Source organism: Carya illinoinensis, chromosome 6 (assembly GCF_018687715.1).
Source record: "Carya illinoinensis cultivar Pawnee chromosome 6, C.illinoinensisPawnee_v1, whole genome shotgun sequence".
NCBI lineage: Eukaryota > Viridiplantae > Streptophyta > Magnoliopsida > Fagales > Juglandaceae > Carya > Carya illinoinensis.
Genome location: NC_056757.1, coordinates 21,133,237 through 21,154,069, shown reverse-complemented (window position 1 = coordinate 21,154,069; position 20,833 = coordinate 21,133,237). Strand labels below are relative to the sequence as shown.

The 20,833-nt window shown below is 38.3% G+C and overlaps 1 protein-coding gene across 3 annotated transcripts in view; it reads right to left on the bottom strand.

The window, feature by feature from the left end:
- LOC122314234 (myosin-1-like) overlaps nucleotides 1–20,833 on the bottom strand; it is a 46,406-nt gene that overhangs the window by 8,516 nt on the left and 17,057 nt on the right. For 2 of the 3 annotated variants that reach the window (XM_043129701.1, XM_043129703.1), the window contains 7 exons: nucleotides 11,409–11,561; nucleotides 11,199–11,288; nucleotides 10,633–10,710; nucleotides 8,616–8,774; nucleotides 7,882–8,088; nucleotides 6,191–6,396; nucleotides 5,913–6,048 (listed from right to left, as the gene is read on the bottom strand). In XM_043129701.1, coding sequence (XP_042985635.1) covers nucleotides 5,913–6,048; nucleotides 6,191–6,396; nucleotides 7,882–8,088; nucleotides 8,616–8,774; nucleotides 10,633–10,710; nucleotides 11,199–11,288; nucleotides 11,409–11,561 — 1,029 coding nt within the window. Of the gene's footprint in view, nucleotides 1–207; nucleotides 404–5,912; nucleotides 6,049–6,190; nucleotides 6,397–7,881; nucleotides 8,089–8,615; nucleotides 8,775–10,632; nucleotides 10,711–11,198; nucleotides 11,289–11,408; nucleotides 11,562–20,833 lie in introns of all 3 variants that reach the window. The other variant, XM_043129704.1, reaches the window with a different exon arrangement.

Below are 20,833 nucleotides of genomic sequence, written 5' to 3'. Positions count from 1 at the left end.
GTAAACAGTATATACATGGATTCATTTTGACAATATCGTACCAACCAAGCCAATGTTGAATTCAGCCCTTCAATACCAGCTAATGATAACTAAGTTTAATTTTCAAGTCAGCTTCATGAATCATTTTAAGTATTAATGGAATTCATCGTAATTGGCTGCATGAAATCTCACCTTCATATTATCCAAGAAATGAAGAACTTATCTCACCTTCTAGATATTTAGGGTGTTTAAAAAACCTATCTGCCCAGAGATCAAGGGTGACAACATGACCTGTTTGGTTGTTGCATTTAAGTCCTTCCCACTTGCAACAATCTTCATATCGTCCCAAGAAGACAACCAATGGGAATGATCTACAAGGTGTTGTTTGAATTGGAGGAGTGCTTGATCTTCTTACACTATGCATCTGACTTTAATCATGCAAATTGAAACTAAATGATTTCTGTTGCCACACAAAAGAGTCCAAGTAGAAGCAAAAATCCAACATAACAGCCTCTCATTGTTTTACTCTATTTGAAACATAAGAGATGAAGCTGAACCAGATAAATATTCTTATTGATACTCTTGGTTTTGATATCCCAAGTGAACTAGTCGATCCATTTTTATACCAGTTTTATGCAGTCTGGACTTTCCTTCAGTGATGCAACTATGCAATTAAAACGTGGGGTAGTTTGAAAAACCAGTACTTTTGGTTAGGTGCTTTTCTCATTCTTCTTTTTCTCTCACTCTCTGCATGGCAACTGGCAAACCATTTCAACAAGCAGTTTTTTGGGATAGGATTTTTCCTCCTCCTTGAGTTAGTGAGATGGTGACAATTCATAAAATCTCGGCATGTAATGTATCTATCTAGTTCATGGTAAAGGTAGTCCATGCCACATCTACCAACTTCACCGAGATATGTTCCTAAACCACATCTTCTATCATCCACCTAAGTAGCTTTGTCTAAATGATCTGAAAAAGGAGGCAATAACAGATCTTTTTTGGTAAGTAAAATATGGAGGCAATAACTGACTTAATTCTGGTACTTGTTTTGGTGAAGGAAAATAAGCTGATGGGGATGACCGATCCCAAGGGGCGGAGGAGGCACTCCAAGCCTAGATTGAAGATCAAGTTGAAAAACAAGCTTGAGATGACTCAATTATCTAATCAAGATGATGTGACTTCAAGCAATCAAGCTTTTCCAACATGTTTTGAGATGTATTTATTTTGTAAAATATATAACTTCGATAAGAAGCACAAAAGGTGCAATCCTTGTACACAAGATGGATACAAGAGCGAAGTTTATCTAGGGGGAGAAAAAGATACAAAACAATCATTAAAGTTTCTATTTGAAAAGATAAAACAATCATTTATAGAAGCTGTTCAAAGGAAGAGGTATAGAAAAAGAAAGTTTTGCACTCCCTTCAAGATTCGTTTGGAGCTCCTTTAACGTCCATCTACAACTCTTAGGGTTTTTAAGAGTTAAATGATGATGAATGAAACCCCAAGGGGTTGGCCCAAGTGGTGAAGGCCTTGGTCTTGGGGTGTCACTCCCTTCAAGGTCCAAGATTCAACACCTCATCGATGCAAACAATCTTTTGGGGCCACACCCCTTGGTCAAAAGCCAGTGATTTAACTAGTTCCGTATAGGGAAACTTCTAAGGGTGCAGTGCAGAGGACCAGGGTTTACTCTATAGGGGTGGATCCAAAAGGCCTTGCCTTGTAGAGGTTCCCCGACATTTAAAAAAAAAAAAAAATGATGGATGAAAGGAAAAAGCAAAAGGAGAGGAAGAGATAACATAGGAAAGAAAAGAAGGTGGTTGCATGAATAATTGTATTGCATGTTGGCCTTTGGCCTTTTGATTGTTGAGGATTAGCAGTACCAAAGGATCAGCGGTGGACTATGATGCCAATACAGGCTCACTTGAGTGCACCTAAGTTTATCAAGTGATTTTCATCTCCTTTTCGACATAAGTGTGTGTTGGCCACCTAAAATTAAAGGACTGCATGTGGTGTGTATATATAATGTTCAAATTGTGCATGTTAGTCGAAAGTGAAAACTTAGTTTATCATATTGTTTACAGTGTGATATTTTTTTATGAGTATTATGTGATATATTTGCTTACTAAGTATTCAATTCACTGATTTTTTATGTTTTAACCATCTTAGGTGACAAGGTGTTCGATGATGGGTCTACAGGTTAGGCTTAACTCATGGAGATCGAGACTTGGTTTTTACTATCATTAGAGAGTTTCAATAATTTTTTTCATAGGTAAAAATATTATATATATTAATATCAATAGGAGTAACCAAGTACACTGGGCGTATACAAGAAAACACCTAGCCCATACTAGAGAGGCCCAAATGACCAATATGCCCGTGAAAATTACAAATCCAAAATACACCAAGCTCGAATGGGAATCGAACACACCTCCCCAACCCCAACCCCTTGTTTCCTATTAGACTAATACTCCACCCAAAACTCCCTCTACGAGGATGTTTTATAATGCCCTCCCTAGTGGATTCTTGATTTGATTTCAAGCGATTGGCCCCCCTCAATCGCACTAAGTAGTGTTGTAAATTGGTCTTCACATACTTCATAAGAAATCCCCACACATTGCTAAATCTCGTTAACCTTATCCAGAATCTAATCCAATGATAAACCTACTATATTGTTTATCGGAGGAAGAGAAACCAGGATAACAACATTTTCCCCAGACACAATTCCCAACTGCACTCCTGACCCTAAACATTCCTCCTCACAAGGCACTAACAACAAACACATAATTTCCTCCCCGCCATTTTTTGCATTCAAATCTCAAACCTCCTCAACAGCTATATGTTGTTGTCCATTGTTGCTGTCACCATTGGAGGTTCCTTCACCTCCAGCATAGGTGTCGTCATTCCATCGAAGAGAACATTGCTTGTAGGTGCGCCACCCCCCGACAACCCTTTCTGTGCCACTTCGTCAAACCCTACTACTCCCTCAGGAGGCATAGAACAAATAGGGGAAGCACTACCTTCTGTTACCCCATTTTCGTCTTCTGAAAGAGACTCGTCTGCTTCTTCCAATGTACTCAAAACCTTGGAAGGGCCCTCATCTTCAACTGAAAGTGAACCTTCGAAAAAAGTACCAACCCCATTTGCAACTAGTGACTGAGGGCAATCAAACAGCAAGCTACCAATGACTTGAGTGACATCGGCGTGAACAGTGATGCCGGCATCCAACAACCCTATCTGTGACGACGTCGAGGTGCCCTTGTCCAGTAAATGTGAGGCCTTCAAACCCATAGGATTGACCCCCGGCCCCTCTTGTCTGTTTTCGACCCACCACCTAAGCCCATGACCAGGTCCAGCCCCTTATCCACTTTAATCATAAGATCTCTCGCATACTCCATAACTCCCATCAATTGGGCTCTAATAGCCCACAAGATCCCCTCCACTTCTCCCACCCTAAAACACTAGACAGAGGCACCCATTCCACCATGCAACACATGAGGAGCGTGCTTACCCTCCACTTCTCTCAATGTCACCTGACAGCCTTTGTTTCCTACAAGTGCCTTACCCTTTTCCTTCTGCCACGGAGCTATTCTCAGCCAGAATGCACGCTGGTGACCTCAACACTGAGGCGTACGAGGCACCTTTGACCGAGAAAGGCCTTCCCACTACCTTTCCATCAACAAACTCCCCTCTGTTTGCATGCTCCAGAAAAAGGGCTTTGGACCCAGTGACGCTTTGAATGGAATGGAGAAAACCTTTCATTTAATGCTATTTGCGCTTTCAAGGATCACCAACAAACCTTTTCTCCTTCCATTCCATAATTTTGAGAGTTCCAAAAAACTGCCCATTGCATTAATATGATGTTGAATGATGAGAACTCCATTGCCCATCCTTAGCTCCCTAAAGAATTCCATCATGACAAAGGAGTTCTAAACAATCATCTATCCCCTTAGCAACCCATGAACCCACTAACCCAAATAGATACATGAACTTAGCCATCCTTTACTACATTCAGCGATGCGAAAGCTATTTCCTCCCTCTTTCGTAAAAACGAAAGTTTTTTATTCCATCTTCACCACCTCTCACCTTCCATCTGAGATGATTTCGCATCACGCGTCATCATCCTCCAATCCCAAATCATAGGATCATCTCGCTTCTTCATATCAAGAATATGGGAATAACATGCAAATCTAATGTAGGTTTAATGCTTATTAAGCTTAAACTACACCAAATTTGCGCCGGTGAAACCAAAGGAATGGTTTTCTAAGAAAATCCCGGCCGCCGAAGGGAGGACTGATGCCATAGTGCCCTCAGAAGAGTCACCGGATCATGTCGGTCTTGTTTGTGGTGGTGGCTGTGGTGGGGATCTGCAACTGTCTTACCTGAGAAAGACCACCTGCGCTGACAAAACCAAAAGAACTCTTTAGAAACACCAGGTCTCCAGAGGGAGGACCGACACTAGAGTGCCCTCAACAAAGTCGCCGAAGCCCGTCAGTCTTGTCCATGGCGATGGCAGTGGCGGGGTGTCTTACTTGTGTCACACGCCAGTCAATGCCTTAGGGTTTGGGTGAAGGACGACGGTGGGGTTCTCTCTTGCTTCAATAATTTATGAGAACTTATAAGCTTATTGGGTTTTGCAACTACTACTATTATTAAGTTTTATTAATAAATTTTCAAAATGTTTCTTATGTTTATGGAATTCTCTTATACCTGGCTCATGGAGTGATAATATTAGTAGCATCTCTAACACTAGAGAAAGGGAGTGTTACACGCCCCACACCTTAAATATAGCATGGTTAACAAACTTTCTTCAACCTTTTCTTGTGTTCTTCCATAATCCCACCCAATGAGGCCTTTGGACCTGGTTAGAACGCCACCCACCCAGTGATATCCAAACTTACAATCTACTAAAGTTCTCTATAAGGCCTCACTCATTCTGAAACCACCAAAGCCACTTCCCCAAAATGCTTTTGAGATGCATCGTATTAGAATACAAACGTGTTCACACTTTAGATTCCAAATGAAATCGCAGTAAAGGGAATATGCAAGTCACAAGCATAAAAGAATAGAATTTAGATGATTTCACCAAGTTTTTCTTATGCCATTCTGATCTTTATAAAATAATGTCTGTTATTTCCCTATTCAACAAGCCCTTTCTCACGATTTCTACCATTTTTTCAACTCTTGTTGAGAACTTACAATTAAAAGAAATGGTTAAGTACATTTCCCCCCATGAACTACCACATCAGTTTTTAACTTACACCCATAAAACTTTACTCAATCAACTCAAAAGCTAATTTGAATTTTTTGTCAGTTAAGCCCTCAAAAACTGATATTGAGTCAACCAGAAATACATAAGAGAAAGAAAATTAACCTTCATGGCACATATAAAGGTTTGATTATAATGCTAAGGATAGTTTTTCCCATTAATATATTACCCTACAAATTAATGATGGTTTTCAATGGATGGGGCAAACTAACACCAAAACCATAAAATGGGACCTAAGTTACACTTAGATATATGTGTAAGCGAGAGGTATTTAGTTCATGGAATTAAATGTAATTAATCCAAATTGAGAATCAGCAACATAAAACCCATTGCACCTATTGTGGAGGTACAACCTGTAATCCCAATGGAAGGCAGGACCTGAATAGCTTTATGAACCCATGCAACTTCATCTTCCAAAAAATTTACACATGGATTAACGCATAGAAATGCTTCCCAAAAATTTGTGAAGTTATTTTAACTATAAAGCATATCTAATGCATCACATCAAGCCATGTCGATTTGTGAGTTTACTTTTGTGAGATCCCTTTGTGGATTTAGCACTTCTCATCAACTCCAAGCACCACCATCCCCCCCCCCCCCCCCCCCCCAAAAAAAAAACCCTAAATGAAAATAATTTACTCAACAACCAATATAATATGGAAGTTACCTGTCCAGTACGAAAGAACAACTTCGTATAGCCCACTTGATACATTTCGGGCAAGATATTGAACTGATGAAGAATTGCAACTGAAACACTAAGTGGATCCTGGTATGCAACATTCTCCAGCAGAAGAAAACCATATCTGGCATAAGATTCAACCCCCCCCCCCCCCCCCCAACAAAAAAAAACAAATGAAAAAGATAAATTTAGTAACCAACCACCAACCATGAAATATATAAGAATTTGTAAAGTTGTAACTGAAGATAAAATAAGATCTTTATTACCTCCGGGCAAACTTCTGGTGGGACATTCTGGTGGGAAAGCCACATCTTGATATTCGAACTACTTCTAGGACTCCGCAACATCTTAACTGCTGCAGAACAAGTCCTTGCTCATACAATCCAGGAGACTGGGAGTTATTGGCCTTAATACAACGAATGAAATGAGGGGTCGTGCTCTCTAGGCGTTGCATCAACTGGAATAATTGACCCTAAATACAAAAACAAGAAAATAAAGTGTATGAACGAAATAAAGTGAGCAGAAGAATAAACTGTGCTGGGAAGAAATTTCTCTTCCTAGCACAAATGGTAAGCTTTACTCTCTCATAAAGGATGCTTATATAATGCTTTCAAACCTAAGACCTATTAGAGTATGAATTACACAATTAAATTTATCTCTTCCCAACAGTTTAAACTTTTGAGACAAATAATGATTTAACTTGATATCAAAGCAGTGGTTGCGAACTATTCTATCCCAATTTTAGTATTCCACATGTAAAGCCCACTTATTAAAAGGGAATCTATCCCAAACATAAGATGAAGCTTTAGAATATAAATTAAATAATCAAACCTCATCTCTTCCATCAACTTAAACTTTTCAGACAATTGGTGATTTAATAAGACCATTGCATCCTAAAAACTGCTATCTTAGTCAACTGAGTGAGACATGTCCACATACTAATGGAATGACTGACAAACCCCATGAAAAATAAAAAATAAAATAAGACCATATAGATTCTTTTTAGAACAAGATAAAAGAAATGCAAGAAGTGTCAAACTCCAGCAGAATAATTCCACTTCTGGGTGAAAACATTTTCTTTCCTATGTCATAAAAAAACCTTTTAGAAAAAGTAGAAACATTATGTACATGGTATATACAAAAGTTATCTCCTAAAGACAATCTAAAGTTCAAATCCGTTAAAAAAGAAAAGTGTTATACTACCAAATGTCAAGATATCATGAACAAGCATTTCAGTTCAATTGTGGGAGGATCAGGGTCATTGAACTTGTATTTGCTTCTGTAAACCACCTCTGGGTGCAGTGACTAAAGTTCAACTACAAGAAGTTTACATACTTCACCAACACTTATGTTCTGGCTTTAAAGTTCATTTACATTGCATAAACCATCAACATGAACATACCACTTTTATGGCACTTTAGCCAAGTTCAAAGCCTAAGAATCCCCATATTTATGCCAAAGTTTGTAGAGGATGTCTCGAAACTGAGTGTGAAACAATGCATGAAGTGAGAACATGTATGACGGACAGTTCAGATGGCTTCTTCCACATAAACCAATACGCTAGGCTTTGGCTTGAAAAAAGGTACAAAAATAAAAATTGAATCATGACGGTAAGCAAAGTCTTTGTTTGCTTGAAACCAAGCAACTGAAGGTTAGTTACATTATTAGTACTTTAAAAAATAGAAGTTGCTGAAGGCTATTTTCAATATCATTGTGTAACTAGATAATCCTGAACATTGTGCAATGAAATCCCACTCAATGATGGATATATTGGAATATAATCAAATCTCAAGAAATATAGATTAAAGACTTCTTAATGCTGCCTATTCATCAATATCAACACAAATAAACTAGCCTTCCACAAAACCATAAATTTCATAATAATTTCAACTGAGTTTATTGTAGATTCCAAATCCAAATCAAGTACTGAAATATTCACAAATCAAAACCAGTGTACCTTAAATTTTGTTGTGACACTTAGCTTTTGGGAATCTGCTCCACCTGATTTATATGAAGGACCAACTGCAGGTTTCTCAGATTGTGCAAGCATACTGGAAGCAAATATCTGAGGAAGGCGGCAAGAGCATGACGACAAAAGTTGAATTGAATCAAGATGCAATAAATCCCTGTTCTTCTCCAGGAATCCAGTGGTGTCATACATAACCTGAGTGGAGGGGCAAGTTGAACTATCTAACAGTCAGGTAGCAAGGACAAAATCAACCAAAAGAATTAAAGTGTTTTTTTAAGAAAAATTCTATTCTCAAACTGGTGTGTGGAGCACACCTAGTAAAGTGCTTACATGGCATAATTTGATTTGGAGGATAAATTTTAAAATTTGAATCTTACAAATCAAATTTTACCATTTAAGTGATATGGATGGTGTGCTCTGTAGACCGGCTTTAGAATAGAATAACTCTTTTTTGAATTGGGCTTTTTGTCAACAGAAAGAATATTTGGTACTTGACATTCTGAAAACATCGCAAACATAAAAGCACTGGACATTGGTTTAAATGTGACATAAACAGGGTCAGACAAATGATTTACTTATTCTAAAATAAAAATAAAAAAATTAAAAAATAAAATAAAATAAAGGAGGTTGCTAGATCAGATCATCTGATGATAAGTGGTACCAATTGAGACATTACTGAAGGAGAGAAAATGATGAAGTATCAATCAAGAACAAAGAAATACCTCCCCTGCATAGTGACAGACGGAAAAGGCTTTTCCTCGTTCTCCTCTGAAACAAGAATTTGAATTCAGATGCTGCTTCAGTTTGTTGGCAAAGGTCAAATCCGTGCCATTTGGAAAAGTTGACTCCTCATCTAACAGGGATAATAGCCCCAATGGTTTCTGCATATAAGATTGAAACCATTTCAAGAGATGCAATATATAAATTTATTTTGCCAATGATAAAAGGCATTATTGCCAATGGCGTTAGAATATCAGTTATCATTAATGATCATATTAATATTTTCATTGAACACAGGCAGGAAAAGAAAGGAAAAACTATAAGTTCTGCATGGCTCAGTTCAATTGGAACCTCTCTTCAATATTCCCTATGTACTAGGAAAACTGCCTTTTCCTCTGTTCATAAATTAGAACAATTAAAGACTACAAGGGCTCTGTTCAATCAATTTCTATCAATGCCAGCAGGCAGATCAAGATTCATGAGAACGATAACATTTTTCTGAGAAGAGTAAAGCAAGGGATAGGATAGATGAATAGGTTTAAACCTTTATCCGCTTTCAGGGATGAATTTAAAATTTTAAAGGCTTCATTTTTCTCCGGCAAGCAGAGCATTTATTCCCAAGCGATAGGGCTTGGAATTCAGGTTGATGCCATCCAAGAAATCACCCCTCACGTGTGAAATTATAGAAGATCCTTCGGATTACTTGAAAAATGAAGTCAATCCATAAACTGGTTACTGGTACAAAAAACATTTCTTTTTTTTATGTATAAGTTTAAGGGCTCTGATTTCTAAATTTACGCAGGTCTCTATATGAATACTTTTCGGTATCTAAGAGAAACACACTTCAACCAGCAATCTTGATAGTGTTCTAAATATCTAACAGAGATATTGAAAGCCAAATGAATCACTAAAAGAAAATGGTTTTGTTCTGGTTATATGAGAGTTTGAGAAGATGTCTCTGTGAGCAAGATTTCCACCTGAGTTTGACAAAAGCACTAGGATCATGCTGTATCAAGGCTTGCTATTAATAAATGTAATTAACATATAGTATTTACTTAAGCATAACTGAAAAAAGATGTACACATGGTACGCTTTTGCTCTGTTGCCAAACCTTTCAAGAACTAAATTATATTTTAATGGATAGCAACATTCCCAAGTATTACTTAACATCAAAACAGTTCACAGCAGGCTGAATCTTGATGTGCGATTTCCAAGAAAGGATTGGCAATCCAAAAGATCCCAATTGAGGATGAAAAATTATCCCATTACTAACATTGGAAATCCTAGAATATAACATTGGTAATGCCAATGAAGTCAAGAACTTTTACCGGTGTGACAAGAGGGGAATAGCCATAGAAAATATCCCCAAGATTTTTTGCCGGGCAACTGAACTCTTTTGGATTCCATCTACATGTTATATAAGCCCCTTATTCTTATGAGTATTTCCCATTTTTTAATACTATAAAACCATCAATAATGGCATGTAACAAAAATTAAGCAATCATACTTCAAACCCAAAAAGGCAACCAGGATCTCTGGAACTTATGATAAACAAATATCATTACAATTTCAGAGAATATCTTTCCCAACTCGTTCACTTAATTTCTTGTACAGCCGAAATGGCTTAGTAATGGCAAACCCCAACAATTAACATAGAATGTTGGCAGACAAATATTTATTAAAGTTTTCATTTTTAACAAAAGATAATATGCAGATCTGTCAACTTCCATATGATGTATCAAACAAACATCTATTTTTTTATTTAAGTAAAAAGATTTCATAAATAAGCAAGCATCTAACGAACTAACTTTTCTTCCCTGGGGACATGTGACCAAATAAAATACGAGGACAAAATCAAATCCACCCACAATTTTTCTACAATTTCTGAAAGCAAGGAAACCTTTACTTTCCTAATGAAATAACCTCTACAGAACAGTAACATGAAAATTACTAATTATGTTCTATACTAGGAATTGTGAAATAATGCATACACCAGATATGATGCATCAAGTCCTGTACCTTTTCAAAAAGACTAAGACAATCTTGGTTGTCTTCGAAATCAACTTTTGCCCAGTCAATGCCATCTTGGATATATTCCTGAGAAAGAACATGAATAATCACTAGAAGCAAGCAAGCTTCTGTTAACATACATTACAACTTCATGTTCAATTCTTTTTCTGGTGATATCACCCAAGCTCAAAATTGTTTTTATAGAGATCATAGAGTTTTATGCTTCAGCAGCAGAGCACTTTCAGATTATAGAGGTCAAATATTTTACTTTTCACTTTCTTTTCTCATCCATTTTCTGAACAGTTATCTTAACATATCAATACAAAACATTGTGAGGAAAAAAAGAAAAGAAAAAGGTTTGTCCTGTGTTTACTAAAGAGAATACAAGAAATCAGAATGGAAATTTGGTTTTAAACTAGGCTTTAACAATAAGTATTCCAGTTTGGCTTGTGCAAATATTTGAAAGAGCTCAACTGTATTCCATGAAAGCCAAAGGAATCAAGGGTTGATCAACTCTGTTTGGTTTTATGCTTGCATCCTTTTCATACTTATACAAAGAAAATATAAGATAATACCTCTTGTTCCAACTTGAATAGATGACGATTAAAGTGTTGCTGCAATCTCTCATTTGCATAATTTATGCAGAACTGTTCAAAGCTATTCCTCTGGAGAAGCAATTATATGGCATAATAATTACCACATGAGAGAAAAGAGACAGGAGGAGGGAGGATTAGAGAGAATTTTTTTATAGGAGGGACTAGAGAGAGTTAACAAAAGAAACATACATCAAATGATTCAAAGCCATAGATATCAAGAATGCTGATGGATCTGCCAGTACGCCTTTTGCCTACCGCAAGAGATTTGTTGATCTGTTCTACCAGCCACTCAAACAAACAGGCATAAATTGACTTTGCTAAGGCGTCTCTTGTGTCAATAGCCTGAAAGATACAACCCAGTTTTTCAAACATCAAGCCATTAATAGTGGTCAGACTCAAAACCAGTCTACATCATTTCTATAGCTTGACATGTATAAAACGCCTAAGAATCCACAAACTGTACTTATAAAATAGAAAGATTCCACAAACTTCCAAAATTGATTCCAACTCTAGAATACGAGTGTTGCCCAATGTTAAAGTAGGGAATAATTTTGCATATGCATAGAACTAACCAAAGAAAAAAAAAAAAAAGATAGTGCAAAAAAATATATTTCAAAGCATCAAGGACAAACACAACTACCCGTACTTATACTGTTTTCTCTTTGTTTAATAGGTAATCTAACTGGCACACTCATGTGGCATTTAACCTGTGAGTCTGCGACAGCACCCTTCAGTCTCTTTAATAAAGAGAGAATGATGGTAAAGACTATTAGCTATATTTGCATATACAAACAACAATTTCGATAAAAAATTTACTTCTTGAATTTTTACAAGATAATTATATTAATGAGCAAAAGGTGGTACCCAGTATATAGGAAGTGTATATGAGAGACACCAAGGTAGAAAGAGCAAAAAGATATAGATTTAAAATCCGTTAACTCCTCCATGTTGTTCTCTGAATCCTAAAAACTACTACCAGTCCTCTAAAACCAAAAGCACCATAGTAGACAAATTGGGATCATTCACTATGTGAGCTACCAAACCAAACTTCCCAGTAAAGAAAGAAATCCACCACCTGCCATGATAGTACCCATCTCAGTCCAAAAAGACTGAAAACAGCGAGTCAAAATGCACTAGCTACTTCACACTGTAGTAAAATTGTCTCCTCATCCCTCACACGCATGCAGCACCAATTTATGACTATTTCTGTTGCTTCCTCAAGTTACCAGAGTGAGGATTTTCCCTAGAGCCACCTCCCAAGAAAAGACATCATTCTAAACAGGCTTTACTCCAAACACTTTTCTTGGGAAAGGAAACCAAACATGAGGATACAATGGCTTGTATAACAATTTCACGTCAAACTCCCCCTGGATAGGGCCCAAATTATATTGTTTTCATCTAGTACACCTGGACAAAGAACAAGGCCAGGATGTCTAACTCCCAAATGTGCACTACTCAATTAAAATCCACTTCCAAGTGACGAGATCCATTTCGGTTCCACAAATTGTCAGCCGTCAAAGCATCCTTTTCCCCTAAAGGTTTAAACGAGACCGATAAAGTCCTTTTCAGAGATTGGGCATCACACCCACATCATGCCAGAACTTTATATTGGAGCAATCTCCCACCTCAACATCTGAAAAGAATGAATATTTTTCCACAATCAAACTGTTGGAAAGTTTCCAAAAATCTGCCTAGTCAACTCTGCTGTATTCTAGGAGATATTGGCTGTAAATGTGTGAATATTCTAGGAGATTTAGTTTCCTTAGAAGTTAGCATTTAATTTATTCTTTCCTTTTTCCTTCTGCTGTAATCTATTTATACTGCCTTGTACCTTCATTACGAATTAATGAGAATTATTCCTACAAATTATTCTCTCATTCTAGATGGTATCAAGAGCAAGGTTCCATTTCTGATTCATCTAAAAACCCTATTCCCTCTTCTGTTGCTGTCAAGCCTTTTACCATGGCTGATACTTCAAACGAGGCCAAATTAAAAAACAAACCAGAACCAAAACCTACCCATTCTGAACCATACTCTGTCCAAATTACAAACATACGATTGAATGAAGTTAACTTCCTACAATGGTCACAATCAGTCAGGATGTATATTTGAGGGAGAGGGAAGATAGGATACTTGACTGGTGAAACCAAGGAGCCCGACAAAACAGACCCATCCTATGCTGTATGGGATTCAGAAAATTCCCTGGTGATGGCGTGGCTTGTGAATGCTATGGATGAAGAAATTAGTGCCGACTACATGTGCTATTCGACTACAAAGGAGCTCTGGGACAATGTTAGTCAGATGTATTCTGACCTTGGAAATTACTCTAAGATATACGAATTGCAGTAGAAAATCAGCAATACTCACCAAGGAGAAGGCAGTGTGACTAAGTATTTCAATGTTCTTAAGGGACTTTGGCAGGATTTAGACTTATTCAATGATTATGAATGGAAAAATTCTGATTATTGCAATCATAATAACAAGATGGTGGAGAATGCCAAAATTTTTAAATTCTTGGCTGGACTTCATAATGAATTTGATGAAGTTAGGAGAAGGATTATAGGGAGGCAGCCATTACCTCCACTTGGAAAGGTATTTTCAAAGGTGCGAAGAGAAGATTGTCGTCGAAATGTCATGAAGCAAAGGCTAATTTCCTAAGTGTTGAGCAGGTGGATCATCTTCTTCAATTGCTGAAATCCACTCCTACATCCCGTCCTCCTACTCGTTCCTTGGCCCAAACAGGTAATACCCCTAGTACCTACTCTTGTGGCTTAACTCTTGCACCATTGATTATTGATTCTGTTGCATCCGACCATATGACTAGTACTTCACAATTTTTTCAATCTTATTACCCTTGTCCTGGTAATAAAAAAGTCTGAATTGCAGATGGAAGTTTCTCGTCCATTGCAGGAACAGGTTCTGTCCAAATCTCTGAGAAAATTGAACTAAAATATATCTTTCATGTTCCTAAACTTGCTTGTAATTTGTTGTTTGTTGGTAAACTCTCACGTGATTCTAACTGTCGTGTCATATTCTTTGATTCCCATTGTGAATTTCAGGACCAACTCTCGGGGAGGATGATTGGCAGTGCTAGGATGATTGATGGACTCTATTATTTTGATGAGACCCTATTCAATATTAAACAAGCTCAGGGTTTGAGTAGTAGTAGTACTAGTTCTAAGCCTAAACAAGAACAAATTATGCTTTGGCATCTTAGACTTGGACATCCTAGTTTTCTCTATCTAAAACATTTGTTTCCCAGCTTATTTAAAATTGTTAATTGCAACTATCTTCATTGTGATACTTGGCATCTATCCAAGAGCCATCGGAACACTTATCAATCAAAAGGTTATCGTGCTTTAAAACCTTTTTATTTAATTCATAATGATGTTTGGGGTCTCTCAAAAATCACTACTGCATCTGGAAAAAAATGGTATGTGACATTTATTGACAATCATACACGATTGTGTTGGGTGTATTTGATGAGTGATAAATCTGAAGTTGAAAAATTATTCCAGGATTTTTATCGTATGGTTGAAAATCAGTTCCAAACACAAATAAGTATCCTTAGAACTGATAATGGTACTGCATACCTCAACAAATGTTTAGGAACTTTTTTGTCAGAAAAAGGTGTTCAACATCAATCTACTTGTCATAACACCCCACAACAAAAAGGTATTGCAGAGTGAAAAAATTGTCATTTATTAGAGGTTGCAAGTGCCCTAATGTTTTCTATGCATGTTCCTAAATATTTATGGGGTGATGCTATTTTGACTGCCTGTTATCTCATTAATAGGATGCCTATTCGTGTTTTGAAATACATCACTCCTTGAGCTTGCCTAAAGAAACTTTTCCCTACTTGTTGAGTAACATCAAATTTACAACTAAAAGTTTTTAGGTGCACTATTTTTGTTCATATACCGACCCATCTTCGGTCCAAACTTGACCCTAGGGCAGAAAAATGTGATTTCCTCAGATATGCTCCTAATAAGAGAGGGTACAAATGTTTTAACCCTATTACAAAGAAAACTCACATCAGTATGGATGTATTTTTCCTTGAAAAACAGCCTTACTTTAGCCATAACTATCTTCAAGGGGAGAAAGAGAAAAGTGAGGATGAGTTTTGGCAAACTTCTAATCTTTTTCCTAATGCTTTCATTGACATTGACATGAACATCCATACTCCTTTAGAATGTCAGAAAACAGAAAATTTATCTAGTGAAAATAATGGAAATCCGAGTCTACCTGTACAAGGCATAAGTGATTCACAACTAGGGGGAGAAATACTTTTTTTTGATAAATAAATAATTATATTGATCAAAGAATGGCTTACAACTAGGGGGAGAAATACTTTTTTTTGATAAATAAATAATTATATTGATCAAAGAATGGCTTACAACTAGGGGGAGAAATACTTTTTTTTGATAAATAAATAATTATATTGATCAAAGAATGGCAAAAAGCCTGAATTACAACTCTGATACCCCACCTAAGTGGATACATTAGAGGCAAGAAAATCTCGAAGGCCCATGCCATTAAAATCTACAGCAATGGCCCAACTACAAAGAGTTCTAAAAAAAAAGAATTTAAGCTCCTCTATAGATCTTTCCTTGTCTTCGAAAGTCCGCTCGTTGCGCTCCCTCCACAAACTCCACAAGATGCAAATAGGGATCATCTTCCACATAGCTCTAATCGGTTGCCTCCACCGTTTTTGGCATCACCCAAACCATTGCCAAACGAACGAACACTTCGTTCCATAGAGTCCTTGCTACCTCACAATGTAACAGAAGATGATTTACCGATTCTCCCTCTCCTTTGCACATGCAACACCAATCTGCGATAATGATCCTTCTTTTCCTTAGATTATCAGTGGTAAGAATCTTACCCAAAGAGGCTGTCCATACAAAGAAAGAAGCTTTTGGAGGTGCCTTGTGACTCCAGATCTTTTTCCAAGGGAAGTGAGAGTTGGACTCTGGGGTGAGAGCCTTATAGAAAGACTTGACCGAGAAAATACCTTTTCTTGCTGGAATCCACCACATGATATCTTCTTGCTGGCTGTTAACTCTTATAGAATAAATAAAACTGTAAAAATCAGCAATGCTACTCATCTCCCAATCCTGAACTGCTCTATCGAAATTAATGCTCCAAGTAATCCGTCCCCCCGACACCTCCATAGCATCTGCCACTGATAAATCCTTTACACTTGCCATTTGAAAAAGTGAGGGGTACAAGTCTTTTAAAGTCCTGCTATCACACCATATGTCACTCCAGAATTTAATCCTGGTTCCTGTACCCACCTGAAGCTTAACAAAGCGATTGAACACCTCCCAGCCTCTTCTAATGTGTTTCCACAATCCAACTCCATAAGCCCCACTAACTTCCCTAGTACACCACTCTCCCCATAAGCCTCCATATTTCTTTTCAATGACCAATTTCCATAGAGAATCTGGTTCCCTGGCAAATCTTCATAGCCATTTGCCTAATAGTGCCCAGTTAAAAACCCTTAGGTTCCTAACTCCCAAACCTCCCCCCGGGATAGAGCGGCACACCTGTTTCCACTTAACCAAATGAAACTTGAATTCATCCCCCAAACCCCCCCACAGAAAATCTCGTTGGAGCTTCTCAATACGGGTTGCCACACTTGCTGGTATCGGGAATAGAGATAAGAAATATATAGGTAGGTTAGATAATGTACTTTTTATCAAAGTGATTCTCCCACCTTTGGACAAGTACATTCTTTTCCACCCCGCCAAACGCCGCTCTATTTTCTCAATCACTATATCCCATATTGAAGAAGCCCTCGAGACACTCCCCAACGGAAGCCCCAAGTAAGTCAGAGGGAAAGAGGCTATCTTGCAACCCAACGTTCTTGCCAAGAGGCGAGTGTTAGGAACAAGCCCGATTGGCACCAGTTCTGATTTGTCCAGATTTACCTTCAATCCCGAGACTGCCTCAAAACAAAAAAGTAGGGCCTTTAACACTTGAACCTGCCTTTGGTCTGCTTCGCACATAATCAAAGTATCATCTGCAAATAATAAGTGGGAGATATTGATAAAACCCCTACTCGGGGTTCCGATCGGGAAACTTGATATAACACCATTCACGACCAAAGCCGATAGCATCCTGCTTAACGCCTCCATGACTATGACAAATAGCAAGAGTGATAATGGGTCCCCTTGTCTCAATCCACGTGAGCTCTGGAAAAAACCCACTGACACTCCATTCAATAAGATAGAGAATTTTGCCGATGAAATGCACCAATGAATCCATGTTCTCCATCGCTCTCCAAAACCACACCTCCTTAGTAAATGAAGGAGGAAATCCCAGTTGACATGATCATATGCCTTTTCCATATCAAGTTTGCACACTATCCCTGTTTTCCGGGCTTTCATTCGACTATCAAGACATTCATTAGCTATTAACACCGCATCCAGGATCTGTCTTCCTTTTACAAAAGCATTTTGAGGTTGACAAACAATCTTCCCCATCACCTCGCTCAGTCTATTCGCAAGTACCTTGGAAATTATCTTATACACCCCACTCACTAGACTAATAGGCCTGAAATCCTTAATTTCCGACACCCCCACCTTCTTAGGTATCAAAGCAAGGAACGTTGTATTAAGGCTTTTTTCAAATCTTCCATCGCTGAAAAACTCATGAAAGACCTTCAGCAGGTCTTCCTTAATAACTTCCCAACAACCCTGAAAGAAACCCATAGAGAAGCCATCGGGTCCTGGTGCCTTGTCCTTTGCCATTTTCCTCACTAGTTCAAAAACCTCCCTCTCTTCGAAGTCCCTTTCTAGGCGTGATGCATCACTCAAGCCTATGGTGTTAAAATCCAGCCCATTCAGTGGAGGCCGCCATCCCACCTGCTCCTTGAGTAGGTTCTCATAGAATTCCACAACATGATTTTGGATTACCTGTTCATCTCTACACTCTTCTCCATCCACCTTCAACATCTCAATATTATTATTTATCCTGTGTGAGTTTGCAATTCTGTGGAAGAAACCCGTGCTCCGATCCCCTTCCTTCAACCATAGAGCCCTTGATTTTTGGCGCCAAGACATCTCTTCTAAAAGAATCAACCTTTCAACTTCTGCAACCAGCTCACCCTTCCTTTCTTGTTCCGCCTGAGTGAGGTGTTGTACCTCTTGCAGTCTCTCAATCTCCTGGATTTCTAACAACTTCGCTTTTTTCATTTCCCCTACGTTGCCAAAGGATTCCACGTTCCATACTCGTAAATCTTTTTTGAGAGCTTTCATTTTTGCCGCAAAAATGAAACTAGGAGTACCTTGGAACTGGTAGGAAGACCACCACTGTTTTACCCTATCCACAAACCCTTCCGATTTCAGCCACATATTCTCAAATTTAAACGGCCGACGACCCTTACAGATGCCTCCACAATCGAGCAAAATCAGCCAATGATCTGAACCAATACGGGGCAACCGCTTCTGCCAAACCTCCGGATAATGACATTCCCATTCCGGTGAAATTAAAAACCGATCCAGTCGTGACCATGACTGATTATTAGACCATGTAGCGGTACCACCGACTAACAGCAAGTCTACCAAGTTCAAATCGAAAATGCATTCCGAGAAAGCTTCCATTGCTGGCCGTAATCTTCTACTTCCCGACGCTTCGCTTGGGAATCTCACAACGTTGAAATCTCCCCCTATACACCAAGGGAGATCCCACTAGTTGTGAATCCCAACAAGTTCATCCCATAACAAGCTTTTGTCTTTGTCTAAATTGGCGCCATAAACACCTGCAAAAGCCCAAAGATAGTTATCTGCTACACTCTTAAAAGAGCAAGCCACCGTATAATTTCCAATAAACTCCTCCACCCTTTCTACAACACGTCTATCCCACAATACCACAATTCCTCTTGACGCCCCATTTGATGCCAAGTAAGCTCAATCCCACAAGCCCAACTAGGGGGAGAAATACTACCAGAGATTATCTCATCTGAACTTCGTGTTTATACTAGAAGAAGAGATCGTCAAAATAATAGAAATCCTTCTTCCAATCCAGAGCAAGGCCAATCATCATCAACTCTACAAGTCGGTCCTTCCAATAAACCAGGTAACTCTTCCACTCCTCCTTTTGTTGACAATTCTGCTGATCTAAATTTACCTATAGCCCTTAGGAAAGGAGTTAGAACCTGCACCACACATCCTATTGCCAAATATTTGTCCTATCATAGACTCTCCAATACCCATAAGGCCTTTACATCCAATATTTCTCATCTGTTTATTCCAAGAACCATTCAGGAAGCCTTGGATCACCCAAAATAGAGATTGGCCGTTCAAGAAGAGATGAATTCACTAATTGATAATGACACTTGGGAAATTGGTGATCTACCAGAGGGGAAGAAGACTATGGGCTGTAAATGGGTATTTACAGTCAAATTCAAGGCCGATGGTAGTGTAGAGAGGTACAAAGCAAGACTTGTGGCAAAGGGGTTCACTCAAACATATTGAATTGACTACCAAGAAACTTTTGCTCCCGTAGCCAAGATGAACTCAATCCATGTGTTATTATCCCTAGCAATCCATTCCAACTGGCCCTTGTATCAATTAGATGTGAAGAATACCTTCTTAAATGGAGACCTAGAGGAGGAAGTTTTTATGGATCAACCACCAGGATTTGAAGGCAAAGAAGGCAAGGGGAAGGTGTGCAGATTGAGGAAGTCTTTGTATGGACTCAAACAATCTCCTAGAGCTTGGTTTGAACGCTTTGGGAAGGTGATAAAGAGTCACGGCTACTGCAAAGGTCAAGCTGACCACACTATGTTCTATAGACACATTGGTGGAGGCAAAGTAGCTATACTTACTATCTATGTTGATGATTTTATTCTGACAGGGGATGACAACATGAAATTGAGAGATTAAAGAAAATTCTTCCTAAGGAGTTTGAAATCAAAGACTTAGGTAACTTGAAATATTTTCTTGGCATGGAGTTCGCAAGGTCAAAGAAAGGTATATTTGTTTCCCAACGAAAATATATTCTTGATGTACTTGGAGAAACAGGTTTATTAGGGTGTAAAGCTGTAGAAACACCTATAGAACCGAATCTAAGACTTCAACCAGCTAAACCTGAAGAAGTAATCAATAGAGAACAATACCAAAGATTGGTAGGGAAACTCCTGTATCTCTCTCACACACGGCCTAACATAGCCTTTGCAACAAGTGTGGCAAGCCAGTTTATGCACTCACCAGGACCTAAACATTTTGATGTTGTATACAAAATCCTAAGGTACCTAAAACAGAATGTGATGGCAAGAAGTAGTAAACATGGCGCAGCAAGAAACAGGATGTGGTGGCAAGAAGTAGTGCAAAGGCTGAGTTTAGGGCTGTTGCTCATGGAATTTGTGAAGCACTGTGGATTAAACGATTGCTGGAAGAGTTGAAAGTTACTAGTTCATTACCAATGAAATGGTATTGTGATAATAAAGTTGCAATAGCTATTATTCACAATCCAGTTCTTCATGATAGAACAAAACATGTGGAGGTGGAAAAGCATTTTATCAAGGAGAAAATAGATAGTGGGGTAATTTGTTTGCCCTATATTTCTACAGCTGAGCAAGTAGCAAACATACTTACAAAGGGATTGCC